Source organism: Poeciliopsis prolifica, unplaced genomic scaffold, assembly GCF_027474105.1.
Source record: "Poeciliopsis prolifica strain line A6 unplaced genomic scaffold, Auburn_PproV2 SCAFFOLD016, whole genome shotgun sequence".
NCBI lineage: Eukaryota > Metazoa > Chordata > Actinopteri > Cyprinodontiformes > Poeciliidae > Poeciliopsis > Poeciliopsis prolifica.
Window position 1 is genome coordinate 8,674,381 of NW_026562391.1, and position 15,152 is coordinate 8,689,532.

The 15,152-nt window shown below is 37.9% G+C and overlaps 1 protein-coding gene across 1 annotated transcript; it reads right to left on the bottom strand.

Annotated features, from left to right (window-relative positions):
• Positions 1-1,534: 1,534 nt before the first annotated feature.
• LOC129367354 (multidrug and toxin extrusion protein 1-like) lies at positions 1,535-14,067 on the bottom strand. The gene is made up of 16 exons (XM_055041727.1): positions 13,477-14,067; positions 11,563-11,664; positions 11,382-11,450; positions 11,016-11,164; positions 9,599-9,641; positions 9,351-9,395; positions 9,158-9,255; positions 8,970-9,067; positions 8,204-8,385; positions 7,968-8,076; positions 7,594-7,669; positions 7,195-7,264; positions 6,975-7,107; positions 6,792-6,886; positions 4,926-4,989; positions 1,535-3,562 (listed from the first exon to the last, which is right to left on the bottom strand). The coding sequence occupies exons 1-16, from the start codon at positions 13,654-13,656 to the stop codon at positions 3,339-3,341; spliced, it is 1,737 nt and encodes a 578-aa protein (XP_054897702.1). The 5' UTR covers positions 13,657-14,067; the 3' UTR covers positions 1,535-3,338.
• Positions 14,068-15,152: the final 1,085 nt, after the last annotated feature.

A 15,152-nucleotide genomic window follows, 5' to 3' on the forward strand; every position in this document is an offset into this window, starting at 1 on the left:
ACTCACAGCAGCTTCTGGAACTTCTCCATTTGCAAAGCCGCAGCGCTCTCTGCTGGACACAAACTGATATAGCAAGTAAGGCTTTGCACTTCAAATTTTAGCTGAGCAGAAGTTGGTCTGATTTTGTTTGGTCTCTCCTAAACACCTTTTACAACCAGGTTTGGTTTATGGTTGCTTTAGGTGAACCTTTGGTAAATACCCATCTACATAGAGCAATATTAACGACAACCATACGAACAAACAATGCAAACCACAAATCAATACTTTTCCTTCCAGACCATCAGCAGCAGCAGGTTCAAAAGGCAATTATAAACTACATATAAAGTACATATATGTACAAATAAGTACATATAGAATGGTATTCACACTGTTTCATGAGTCGAAAGAATTTTTTTTTAAATCACAAATTGTATGTTAAAATAATTACAGTAAAAGTTAAGCATTTCATTGCAAGACTAAATCAGAAAGAGAAATCTAATCTACAACTACAAAAAAAAAGGAGAAAATTCTGGAGTGAATTTTCAGAACCACTCCAGTCAATGAAATTTTAATCTGTTGCTGTCAGAGGTTTTGAAGGTAAAGACCAGTCAAGGCACAAGGCTTTCAAGCTGAAGAATTCTTAGAAGTGAAAATACACTTTAACTGTGAGAATCACTGAAAAATTCAAGCCTCAGAAACTGACAGGAATCAGTTCATAATGACCAAGATGAACTGAAGCCAGAGTGGTAGACGTCATTGCCTTATTAAGGCAAAAATGAAAAATATTCTGTTTTAAAATCGATGATCACTGTTATATTGAAAAATGTGGACTTTCACCGTACCCTGTTTATATGATCCACAATACGCTTCTTAAAATTCATCAGGAGAGAACAGGACTGTATTACTTTTAAGACATGTAGAGACATTTTACGATCATTTGTCTCTGTTTTTCAAGGTGTGGCCACTGGAAGAATGGGATCTCAAATGTAGAATCTTTGTAGAAAATGTGTTCCTACTAAACACATTTTCTACTCTGCTTTAGGCCAGACAAACTTAATTGCAGTTATAGATGTTTTATAAAAATAGTTAAAATATTTTACTCTTAATATGGACACAGAATCAGAAACGCTGTTTACTTGATGTAAAAAAAAAGACAACTGTCAAAAACTTTAGAATAAAAGGGTTGCATTTCAAAAAACGCATTGAACACTTATTTTATATGCACATATATGAATATATTTACCCCTTGGTATACAGTAACTCAGTGTACCACACGACACTTTACTGGCTGCAGCTGTCCACTGTTAAGGTTTAATCTCTTGCATTTGGTTAATGACTGATCCAGCTGACTTTTACGCACTAATAGATATTTGCACTTAAAAGCAGAACTTTGGGGGCCAAACAAGTTCCTCTGGTTACCAAAGGAGCCAAGAAACAGAGGCCACTGTGTTTAGACTTTTTAGTTCATGCAGTGTCTCTTCAACTTGTACTATGGAAAAGTATGAACAGTTATTAAAAAGCCATATTTAAAAGCAAGACAATAAAAAAAAATCACTTCAAACTTTTTCCACTTTTAATGTGTCATTTATCTTGTACACTTCAGCTAAAAAAAGAGAAACAATTCCTTTGGTAAAAATAATATAAAATGTTTGCAATAACTGATGAACAAGTTTCCACATTGCTGAGAAATCTTCACTTGAATTTCAGCATTCAGTTTTCTTGGGTGCACACCTAATATCAGTCATAGTGCATTTAAATAATTCACTATAAAGTTTTTTGCTTCAGTTAAAGCCATAATTTCTAGGAAGGTTATACAAGATTACCTACTGTAGAAAGATATCAGTCAGGAGGAGGGTACAAAATAATTCCACATTATATTAATAACATAGCAATTGCACAGAGAAAACATCATAATTAGCTCAGTCATTATCCAAGATAAATATACATAAAACAAACAAACAGAGGAACACTAATGTAACTTAAGGTTTCTGGTAACTACTTCCTTTGTTCTACATGTGAAAACAATATGTATTCTTAATATGTCTAGACTAAGAAATAAGAATAAAACATTTTCCTCCAAAGAAAACATATAGGCTTGACTGATAAGTTAACATATTGAGCCCTAACTCTAAAAAGTATCATGACACAAATCATAATATGCATCATACGAAATTAGCACAAGACCCACAGTGAAACATGGGGGTGGCAGCATCAGGCTTTGGCATTATTTTCAATGGGATGGGATGAAGAACATTGTCAAGATGGATAAAATTAGGATCACTTCCAAATACCAGATTGATTTGGTCAAGAAGATTCAGGTGTCTACTAGACAGCGGAAGTTCATATAGTATCTACAACTAATTTACATTTTTGAATGGCTAATTCAGAACCCAGAACTAAGTTTGACTAAAAAAAAAATCATTGAAGTCACTTGAAGAGATGGAATTCCTTCAAGACATTTCATTATTTTTCATACAATGTCTCAAACATTTTGCAAATGAAGTATTTGCATCAAGCTAATTATCGCAGTATACATTTAAAATCTATACTGTTTGTCAGCTAAGGCACTCTTTATGTCAGGTTTACAGCATATCGAGTCATGTTTATGTCACACACTTTACTCCCGTCTCTGGTTGTATTTTATGCATCGACTCTTCAACATGACATCGACGCGCTCTTCTGTCAAACACTGCTGGCTCTATAAATGCCTGTCAGCCTGTGTGGTGTGTGATAATTAGAACTTATCAAAGCTGCTACTCATAAACCTGGCTTCAACTGCGCAGTGAGGATGTACCACCCTATTTGACTTTAAGTCTGCTAAATTATTTCGCATTCTTTAAATGCATAGTTGTGTTGCTATTTGTGCATGTTAAAGAATTTTTTTTTTTTTTTTTGCTTTTAAGTGATTTTGGTGAGTCAGCAATGTGTCAGCAGGCCACCAGATCTTTAACATGTTCCAGAATAAGTAAGCCACAATCCAGGGCATCAACCTCATAAACCTCAGCAGCATTAAGCTCTCATATTCCCTACCACTTTTTAAAATACAATTTTAGAACAAATTTCTAAAATTAAAAATACACAATAAAATCAAGTACATGTTGGAGGCTTATCATTCATTAATGTTAAAGACCAGCTTTTACTGAAACATTTTAAGGCTCATAAAACAGCAGACACTCGTCTGATGTTTCTAAAATGAGTTTGGTTTGGTTGGACCCCACTTACATTTGTTCAGCATGTGACTGAGATGTTCACCAGAGAAAGTGAGGCCATTTTAGCCAAAATAAGACTCGGCTAAACTTTGTCACGTCAGACCCCGACAGTCATGAATTTGACTGCTAACTTGACACTATTAGGAGGGATCACTTCAGCATTTCAGTGAGGAAGTGTGAGGCCACAATCCCCGCGGCCAGGATGACGAACATGACCAGCACCGCCAGCCCTCGCCATAAAACCAGCTGAGTCCCCGACAGGACATCCCCCACTACGGTGGTGGGTTTACTCTGCTCTGGAGGGTGGGCCTCCTGGTACACATGGTCCTCCCCATCACGAGATGCTGCAACACCAACCTGGCTCTGGTTGCAGGCTGAAATTCAGAATTTAGGTTTAGAGACTTTGTACTAGGACACAAGTTCAAAGAAACAAGTTTGAAATCACTTATCAAATGTGCTGGTTTGATCGTTTCATGGGCTCAATTCTCTTCTTTGACGATTTGCACCACCTACATGTTGAAGCTTTGTCCCTTTCTTATTATGTTTTTTACCTGTAAAGAAACCTGTGAACTTCATCCTTTCTTTGTTAGTAAATCTGTCTTTGTAATCAAGCATTTTCATAAGACAGAGATAAGTGTAAAAATGTTCAAACCTCAAATTTATTCTATGTTTGGACCAGTTGAAATAAAAAAATGACGACTCTAAATCAAACCAAACTAGCTGTGAGAGATCTGCTAGTCGATGCTGTCTATCAGAGTGATAGTCACTTTTCCCCACAAAGAAACCTAGCTTAACTTGTCAGCTGTCAAAGTAGCTACAAAATGATTCCTTGATGGATGTAACTGGGTCAATACTGAGATATGGCACGTGTGTGGCAATTTATACAATGCAAAAATACGTTTGGGGTATTTTTCACTCCAAAAAGTTATGCATGAAACCACCAAAACTAGAAAGGTATAAAAAAGCCACCATGTGACGAACAATCTTTGAAACACGGAAGGAGAAGTTTAAGAGTGGCTTGGTAATTGTGGCTTGAGTGTAAAAGCACTTTGGGTGAAAGAGTATCACTAGAAAAGTGCAACATAGATATACTGTTTGATTTACTTAAAATATGTAAGCATAAAATTTATGCCAAGATTTTGGCCTAAATAAATGTAAAGGGCTTATTTAATCCCCAGCATTTAGCATACACCAACTAGGGTAATTTTACTAAAAATTGTGCAGCTTTTATTTTCAGTAGGCAATAATACAGAAGAAATCAGGATTATGCACCTTTGCGATTTTCCACCGGAACACATTTGAATGAAATATGTTTGAAATTTACATTTCTAATGAATTTCCCTGAGAGAGGTGGCGCTCTGCCAGGAAGTTGTGTTTAACAACGTACCAGACAAGATGACAAACATGTTCCAGCAGCCAATGCTTGCTTAACATCTGAAAAACTCTACCACATTCAGAGTGGTTCAACCACATGTCACTAACATCTTCCAGAAAACTTACACGCAGCTGAATGTAATTTCTGTTTGAAGTGTCTTAGCAGAGGAAATTCCACACGCACATTACAAAAATCCAGACAGGAAAGGTGCAAAAACTAGCCCTTCCTATTGACATTGTCAGTATAAACATTATTACTTCCATGTTATTTTTGCTCAAAGGACAGTCCAACGAGAAACAGCACCACACATCAGACTCTCTGACTTGTACAAGTGGTAATAAGATTTGTGTTTTCCAGCTCACCTAAATTTTGCATCTTGGTCGTATCTTTTTCTTCGTTGCTCTGCACTCCTGCCCTCACAAGAGCCTGAGCAAAGACATGAAGCTTTTTGTTAAAAGTGTGGATCACATTTTTAAATCATTTTCTTAGAAATATTTTATGCTGCAAGCTTTGCGCACATCTTTGCAGCTTAATCCTTTAAGAGTTGTTCTGTCTCTCTAACGCACCCTAAAGGCTGATCAAGACTGCATGTAGACAGAATGTGGATGGTTCTTTTGAGGATCTGACAGAGCATTTCTGCAGTGCCTTTCCCACACATGAGGCAGCACAAGACTTCACAGGAAGTCTGTACAGAATGTCCGTGGAGTTTTGGTTGTACTTCATTATCGTCAGCATTTTTTTGGGGGCGACATTGACTGGCATGGGTCTGATGATGAAATCAGAGAGGAATGATCATCCTCCTCTTGGTCCAATAACAAAACATTTCACAGAGCTGATAAGACAAATATTTTGCAATGTTCATGCCATGACAATAACAGCAAATATATTCGGCTCCGATGCTCAGGCTTGATATAGCAGTTGACTGCATGTGATGAAGGGTGTTGTACATGTAGTCTAGTGTCTAGAAAACCCAGTAGCCTGGTGAAAACCACTCCTTTGCACTACGGTTTGCTTTGTTTCTAGTTGGCCTCCCCCTAAGTAGAAACGATTACTTCCTGGAGATGTGGGTTCTGTTGATATTTGAAATGTTACCCAATTGCTAATGTTTGACTGTGATTTGTTTTGATGAGTCAGTTTGACATTATGAAGCTCAGCGGAAATTGCCTGCATTATAAATAACCATCCTTCTTTGCTAAGACAGAAAACTGTAAAACAGCGGAAACCCTGACTTCTTTTAAATCGCAATTAAAAACACACCTGTTTAGAATTGTTTTTGAAATGTAATATGTAACAATGTATTGTCTATTATATGTTGCATGACTTTGTGTTCTTGTGTTTATGATGTAAAGCACTTTGAAATGCCTTGATGAAATGTGCTATACAAATAAAATTTGATTTGATTTGATTTTACTGTTTAATGTTAACGAGATAGCTGTTAACGTTAAACAATATTCAGTATTTGGAATCTAGCAAACCTGAATATGCGGCCAACGCAAACTGAACAGCTTCTTCCATTTCCTCCGCTGCCTTTGCTAAAACTACAGGCAGACCGTGCTTGGAAAACAGCGCAAAAAATCAACATCATTGTTCACAACTTTTCCTTCGTTTTCCTGATTGCCCCTTTATAAAATCTAATGGAGGAAATCCAAGTCAATAGGAGAAAGTCCAGACTGCAATAAGCAACATCTGAATCGAACAGAATAATGCAGGAAGGTTAGTAACCGAGGGAAGCTGTAACATTTTTAAGCCTATGGTGTCAATGTAGAATGCTCTTTTTCTTGTGAACTACCATCTTCAAGCACTGGCCTTCAGTGATGAGCAGTGCAGAGGACAAAGAAGATCAGAGGAGGCGTGATGGAAAGCGCAAAAAAACGGCTCAAAGAGGCAACATACATATATTTTACATTTTGTGTGGATTTTTCCTTCTCACTCCTTTTGCCATCATGTGCAGACAGAGCCATGAGACAAGTTCCATTTATTGCATAGGCAGCCAATCTCTGCAGCTCTGTATTATATGACACAGATCGAGTTTTGACCGGGCCGTGCTGTACGCAGCTGCTTAACTCCACCATGACTTCCTGCCCGATTGTCCAAACTGAGATTACTTTAGCTGCCGGCTCTTGTGGGTAATATACAAATGATTACTCCATTCTCTAGAGAAGATAGAATCAACCATTTTGTTATCTAATTATATGGCTGCAGATTAATTGGGTAAATCTTTTAATCACCTCTTTCACAGCCTTCTCCCAGTCAAGCTTGCACAGATATATGACGAAGAAAATGGACTGCATCAACACACAAATTGTAAGTCCCGTCCACAGCCCTAATTAAGGAGAGAAGACAACAGAGTTTGCGCTGAGCTGAAGGTTAACGGTTCATTTCAATACAACACACGGCGACTGATTTCCTACCTACAATCCCCAACTTGGCTGGAAACATCAGGGAAATGCCAATGGGGAAGCCGATGACGTAGAAGCCCACCAGGTTACACAGAGCACCAATCAGCTGTTTACCAGCTCCTCTGAGGATACCTCCAGTAACACCCTTCCAGGAGGAGATGGTGATTTGGTCAAGTCGCATTTTTCACATGCAAATACTAGCTTGAAATTCTGCAGGGAAGCCATCACTTACTGCGACAGCATCACACAGATGTGTGAAGCAAAAGATGATCATGACGTCAGAAACTCTCAACAAAGTATCTCTACAGGAAGAAAGAAAAAAAAAACAAGCACACGGTTTATGAGTTTATATCTAAAAACATGTCAAAAAAAGCAGAAAATCTGATAAACAGACTCGGATAAAAAAAAAGAGCAAAATATTTTGGACAGTGAAACACAAAGTGTAAATGAAACACTTGAAGTTACAAAAAATCACGAAGGTGAATAGAACCCAAAAGATGAGTTGAATAATTATTTTAGCTCTGTTTAGTCTGCCATTTAGCATGGAGTGTCTCGACTTCTGTAAATCTTCAAGCACTCAGGCAAGTGGAACGGGATAAAGGCTAACAGTGTTATCAACAGCTTCACTTACTTATCTGAGGTAAAAATGTACCCAATGACGTCTTTGCAGCCACCAACAATTGCTCCGACAACACATGAAACTATGGCTGAAAAACATCAAATAAGCAAAAGACAACTGAGTTAAAAGTTTGCAGATTAAAAACACAAGGAAAAATAAATATTATAAACCCTGAGATGTGTAGCTGACCTATGTGAGATGGCATTACGCTATATTTTAACCACAGTTGAAGCTACAGTTAAATTTTGTAGGGTTTTACTGACATCTGGTGAGAATTTATTTGCTTTTGCATACATATTTATTTAGAAATCTGGTTGAGTGTTTAGTGCTTATTTTACACACTATATGTAACAGAGGCGAGTGAAATGTGCGTGTATTGTTCTTACTTGCACAGACAATGGGGACTTTGCAGGACAGCTTGGCCTGTTCAATGTTCCCTGCACCGAGAGCATTTCCAACACGGACACTAGCAGCAGTAGAGAATCCAAAAGGAAACTGTTGGAAGAAAAAGATGTGCACTTCAATTTCTAAAAGAGAAAAAGTCTTTCAGCTATGTTTTAATTTACCATGACACTGAAATGAGAGAAAATTCGGAACGAGGGAACCGTCTCGGAGGAGTTACCATGTAAGCAATAACCGCCAGCTGGTACATGACGGAGTGTGCTGCCAGCTCCACTTCACTGATCACTCCGGCCAGGAATCCTCCCACTTCGAAGATCCACCACTCCAGACAGAGCATCAGCATGCTGGGGATGGCCAGCTGGATGAACGGTCTCCACTCCTGGAGGCAGTCCAGCGACCAACCTGAAGGTCAAAACCTTTCATTTATTTGATTGAAAAACAAACTTATCAAAGGATTATCAGGACCTTGGAAAAGGTTTTTAAACTACAGCATTTTCACATTTTGTCAGATTACAAACACAAACCTCAGCATGACAAAGAAGACATCTTCTTCTTCAGTCATGTTGTCTACTTTACCATTGTAAGGTAGAGGGCATACAATACATGGGTTTCAAAAATGTTTCTACACAAAGTTTTGAAAATGTGGTTTGCATTTGTACCCAGTTCCCTCTACATTTAACCCGGTGAAGATAATCCTATGTATCCAGAGGTGTTCAAAAGTCATATAATTGGTTACGTGAGTCCACTTATGATTCGATTTTCTTATTCTGCACATCATATATTTATTGCTTATATTGGAAAGCCAATAAATAAACAGAAATAAATAAATAAGTTGTTTATTTTTATACTTACTGCAAACATGTAAAAGAAGATCCTGTCAGACAAGGCCAAAAATAAACTTTTGGTCTACAAAAACACCAAAAAACAAACAAACAAAAAAAGCCCTGCTTTTATATTGTCCCCCAAAAAAGCAGTAAAAAACTGACCTCCCCATGTAGCCTTATGGAGACCCTTCAGGCAGATGTAAGAAAACAAGACCACAGCCAGCACATACTGGGAGATAGCATTAGCTGCTGCAGACCCACTGGAAGATACAAAATAAAAAAAGATATCAGGATGATGAAGAAGCCCAATCAAGTTTGACAGAACTGATGGAAGCTTTTCAAAAACTTACGCAACACCCATCTCCAGACTATACAGGAACACATAGTTGATTATTGCGTTCAGGACATTTACGATGGCTCCAGTTATAACTTGAGGCCATATAATCCCCTGTAAACATCACAACGTATTCATAGAGTTACTTTTATTAAACAGACTTTGATTTCAATAACGTTGTTAGGACTGTGTGCTTCAGTAAACCGTACCTGGTTTTGGAGGTACCTTCCCTGCAGCTGGTACATAAAGACAGCCTGTAGAAAATACCACAGTGTTATATTAAAGCTTCTTTGACATGTAAAAGGAAAATACTAAGATTACTGACTAAGCAACTGGACAACTTCCCTGCAACAGGTGAAGCTTTAGTAATTGTGACTCAAAAACAGGTCAAGTATTTTAAGTTTCAGACACAAACTTTTGTCTGGGAAGGTTAAATGAACTGAGTAGTGAAACTCACTGGTAAAGCAGGCATGAATATGTTCACATAGATCTGGGAGAGTCTTCATGAGAAAAAACAGAGAGCAGAAGAGTGACCCTGACAAATATGCAAAACAAGTCAGCATTTGTAGATAACAACATCAGACAGGTACACCTCAACAAATTGAAATATTATTTGAAAAAAACTACTTTTTTCAGTAATTCAGTTGAAACAGTAAGACTCATATGCTACGAGATTTCATTAATAACAGAGTGATTTAGTCTTATTCATTATATCAGATTATTTTTGAAGATTTTGGGGATAATATACAAAACATTTAATTTCTTAGAAATTGAAACATATCTGTGTTTCAAATCAGGATTTGAAACACAGAATGTTCTGTTGTGGCATGCGCAATAATACTGGTTGCCTTGACATCTTTCCTGCAGACAGCCACTGTTAGAATAATTATGTTTTGTTATCATTCTTACATTTGCAGTTATAACAGATTTAGTATTCACATCCCTGAGAAAAGCTTTCGTACTTGTTAGACCTTGATGCTGCATCTACTTGTATCTTTGGGATACTCCTATCTGCCTCCCTCCACATTCCTTTTCTGCTTTGTAATAAAAGAGAAAGCCTAACAAGGGGCCGCCAGGGCGCTCAGTGGACGGCTTGAAGCAGCAGATTGCTGAGTTCTCTCCTTTTGCAAAAGCTTTCATAAAATTCACTTACGTTGTCTGTTTGTTCTTTTATTTAGATTCATATATACCTAAGAGCCACTGACCCCTGCCACGATAAGGGTAAGCAGCAACAAAAAGTCGCTGCCAGAGAGGCTCACTGTTCAGAAGGCTCTATGCAATCAAATTACATGTTAGAAGAAAAAGGTGTGATAGAAAATCTGCTTACTTCCTTTCCCCCAAAAAAGTTTCAATGCAACTATATATGCAAGACATTTATTTTACACACTGGTAACCTGTGCTTTTTTTTAAATGGAGATCTGTTATTTTTGTGGGACTCTCATAAACCACTTGTACCAATGTTTTATTAGCTTTCACCCTGTTTCAAGACTTTAATTAATTAAGTGAGAATTAAGAATTAAGTGTCAAGGTTGAGTATCAGTTTATTTTGCTGCATGTAATAGATTGGGAATAGCAGCTGTAGAATGTGTATAAAAAATATATAAACATATTTGCATGTTTTGTGATTAGATATTTGCTAGAAAACAAATATGAAAGATGGAATACTTCTTTTAAATAACCACAATATTTCATTATTTGAGTGGCTATGAAGCAAAAGCTTTTTGAACCGAGGACTTTTTTTGCTACAGAAGAGATTGTGCAACTTTGCAGAGTAGAGGTAATGAATAAACAGAAATGGTAATGCTGAAAAGGAACAATTGCTGATTAAAGGGATTCATTATGTGCCCCTGCATGTGGTGCTGCAGAGAGCTAACCTGGCAACTTCTGGACTCTGCTTGAAAGCCAGCAGAAGGGGCTCGGTGTTGATGAGGACGGCCCAGCAGGGGAAACAGGCCAGCAGCAGAATCAGAACCCCCCTCTGGAGAATCACGCCCACACGCTTCAGGTTACCGCTCCCATAGGTCTGCGTGAAACAGGCAGACAGACGTTCAGCGCGAACACCAAGACTGCAGCAACAAGAAAAGGTGTAGGAGATCCTGGAAAGCTAATTTGATCCAAACGCTCACTGCTGAGCTGTTTCAAAGTGCATTCCAGGAAAACCTGGGAACCCAGCTGTAACTGGTGGGACTGACTCGGTTACGTAAATAAAGTGAAAGAACAACCTCTGTTCAGAACAGTACCTGTGATATGAGCGTATCGCAGGTTAATGACAAACCGGTGCCAATGGAAATACCGGTGACATTAACCACCTGCAGAAATACAAAAAAGATACAGAATGCAAGGTAGAGAAAACACATTGCTAAATACAAGGTTGGATGAAACAACACAAAAAGAAACCAGGATTCCAGAAAGTCTCCTTACCGCAATCGACAATGAAACCCCGCCTAGCTCAGTTTTTCCCAGGTGGCCGCAAAACACCATGCTGACAAAACTGATCAGAAAGACCATCAGCTGGGAAATGAGCTGAAATATATCAACACATATTTATATATAACTGGATGAAATGAATAAAAATGAAGAAATATCTCACGTAGTGAAAATCTCAACAGATTTTGTTAAATGTTGAAATATCTCTAGGTCACTGTAGGTCACTTTAAAAGTAAACAAAACATTTAGAGAATTGGTTGCACACATTAATTTTCTGTCAAATTTGCCACATTTTTCATTTGCCTTTAATCTTCAATTTTAGATAACTTTGAAATGTTGACTATGCACAACTTAACTTTTGTTGCAACGTGTGCAGAGATCACCTGAAATAAAATGTTCAGAATAATTTTCAGTCTCCTTCATGTCATACCACATGTTGCAACGCTTCTCCGTTTGCATGTGGGACAGCCCAGTCTTTTTCTAATCTGCACCTTCTTCCTTGGACTGTTTTCGACTTACAATAAACATTATACGGATGCAATATTTATAAATTTGATTTAAGATATGCCCCGAATGCAGTAGTTGAGCAGAATGCTCTTCTGTATCATCTGGAAACAGAAACAGGTGCACTGTAAATAATTGTGAAATTCAAGCAAGAACTTAGTGGGTTTTCAAACCATTTTACATCTAAAATGTGGGATTCTACAAGATTGGCTTGGAGAACAGAAAATAATAAGAAACCCAGTTTTAATTTGGTAAAGTCTGGGGGTGTTTAAGTCAGGGGAGAAAAAAATGTCTTTCCAATGGAAATGTACAAGATATGTACATTTCTATGTACATTACACTGCACATCTCTGAACTTCTTCCTCGAAAATGGTTATTGGTATGCATCTGTCATCCAGAGGACACCAGAAACATGTGCAACAAGTTTCTTTGGTCACATCATGACTATGATTACATTTTTGGCCTATGTGCAAAATGTGAAAAACTAACATACTTAGCTCAGTTTTGAGTATGAGTGTTTTAAATAGAAATAGAGAGCGTGATTGTGATGGTATATGGATGAGAAATAGAATGGAATAGAATAGAATGATCCTTTATTTTTCTTCCTTTTGTAAATGTGGGGATGTCAGCAGTAAAGTCACAGGCAAGAAGAAGTGACAGACACACTTGAAAATAATAATAATGAAAAGTAAGAAAATAAGACACAGTGCAATGAGGTCAAATGTACATAGTAAGAAAAACTATGTATTTATAAAAATGAACAAGTGCAAATTTGAATAAATATAAAACAGTTAAATATTTTCATAAATTATCAACTGTGCATTTGTTGATATTCGTGAAACAGAAAAACAGTCTATTTAAGGGGCTATCCTGGAAGAAAACCTGTTAAAAGATGCAAAAGGTATAAGACAGAGGTGGAAGTTCACCTTTCTGAAGAACAACATAAACATTGCTCTAACTGTTAGAGCAATGCATATTCATTTGGTACAAGGACATAATCACAGTCCACAGTAAGTGGCAACAATGGAAAATTGCTGCTCTAAATATAATTTAACTAAACTAAACCTCTAAAAACCTGTTAGTGTACAAAATCAGACATTCTAGGTTTTTATTTGTACATAGTTATGTTGATGTACATACCACGGTCTCTCTGGGCCTTTGCAATCCAATAAAACTTGCGCAAATATTTAATTACTGAGCTTTTGAGAGACACAAATGTAAACAGAATTTTTTTCCGTCATTTTAATATTTTGAAGCTTTTTTAAAAAATAAAGAAAAACATAAAACCGTTGTAAAAAACTGATATCGCAGCTTAAATAATAAACACAGCCGTCGAAACACGCGCAAAACTAATTACTGTCATTTACGGCGTTAGACAAAAGTGAACACCGCACTGAGTCTTACCACCGGTCCCGTCAGTTTGAACAGCTCTGCCAGCTCGTCTCGGTACTTTTGCGGGACACAGTCCCGCATTCTCCCCGGGCAGAAGCCGCAGCCCTCAGCGGGGTCTGCTGCTCCAGCCGCCTTCGGGTCCGCCTTCACTCCCTCGGGGTGCGCGGCCGCTGCTTTGCCCGGACCGTCCATAGCCTGACCAACTCTGGACTGACTCCTGTCCCGCGGGTGTCGGTGGTCGGACAGCAGCCCTGGAGACGAGAGCGGGATGTTTTACCAGAGGAGGGTGAGACGCGGGAGGGGCCGGAGCGGCGCTGTGAGTGGACGGCTGCACTCAGAGTCAGACACCCCCTGCTGCTGCTGCTGCCGTCACGGTGGGTTCAAGCGCGCGCGCGACGGGGTCAAGTTAACCGGGAACTAAAAAACAATATAAAGAGCTCACAAAATGACGTACCGTATTTTCCGGATTATAAGCCGCTCCGGAGTATAAATCGAAAAGAACTGCGATTTATAGTCCGGAACATACGGTATTTAAAAACCTAACCCTCAAAAGATGTCCTTTCTGACCCAGTTCAGCACAGAGGCACAGCTGACCCTCTATAACAAAACTTTTAATTAATTAGAAAATGTTGGTGTGATTCCTTACGCCAGTGGTTCCCAAAAATGTGTTTCTTTCTCATGTGTCTCATGTTGTTGCCTTATGCCAAATACTACCATCAGTGTGAGAGTCACTGATGTTGCTCACCTGTGCTGCCTGGATTGTGTTTCTCTATCATTAAAACCATCAACAGCCATGGAGTAAAATTTGCTCAATTTGAAAAAAATGTTACCCTAAAAAAGACAACACTTGGTCCGAGTCTAAATAGAGTTAAGATGAAATTACAGATTAAAATCAACTCCATTTAGTGCAATTTTTTTTATCAATGCCAAAAGAATTTACTCCAAGTTGTTTAAAAGAAAACATACTCTGCCATATTTTAACTCCAAGCGGAGAAAGTTTGAAGACCAGACCAAAGGCAAATAGCTTCATGCCATGTTTACACACCCCTGACTAGATTTTTTTTTCCTTTTTACAAGTTCTTATGTGGCAAAGCACACATAAGAACTTGACTTTCAACAGTTGGGTAAAAGTTGTGATGTCTCTTTCTGCCTAAATCTCACAATAAAGGAGTTTTCTATTCAAGACGCTGTTTGTTGAAGTTCATTGTTCAAATCAACACTGTTTATTTGACTGTAAAATTATATTGGATTTTCGAAACAGTCACTTTCATGGTTTGTTACTTCTCAATTAATATAGAAATCCTTTGCCGCACAATACAGATATTTGGGTGTGTCGGTAGCAAACCATAAGGCGCATGTATGCAAGTTTATACATCACCAAAAAACAAAAACTTACCAGAAATATTGTCCTACTATAACTGTATTGATTATTTCGTGACTTCTTGGCATAATCAATACTCTGGATTTGTATTCTCATTTTTATATTTCACTATGCTCTCATAAATAGATTTTTTGGGGAATCGTCTTTTAACCTCCTCATGTAGTCTATCTATCATTCTAAGCATGGTCAAAACTTTAGTCTTAATTTATCTACTGCATTTCCTCTTTAGGAAAATAAAGTGTGTAAGCTCCCCTGCATGCTTCGTTGTAAAGCAATTATTCAGACAAGCTCAATATTTAATTTCCTT

Bases quoted from the DNA above. Each gene is read 5' to 3' on its own strand.
- LOC129367354 (XM_055041727.1), bottom strand. From the start codon at position 13,656: ATGGACGGTCCGGGCAAAGCAGCGGCCGCGCACCCCGAGGGAGTGAAG. The intron at 8,077-8,203 runs GTAACTCCTCCG...TTCTTCCAACAG, and splicing joins TGGCGGTTATTGCTTACATG to TTTCCTTTTGGATTCTCTAC. The intron at 4,990-6,791 runs GTGATTAAAAGA...GTCTTTGCTCAG, and splicing joins GGGAGAAGGCTGTGAAAGAG to GCTCTTGTGAGGGCAGGAGT.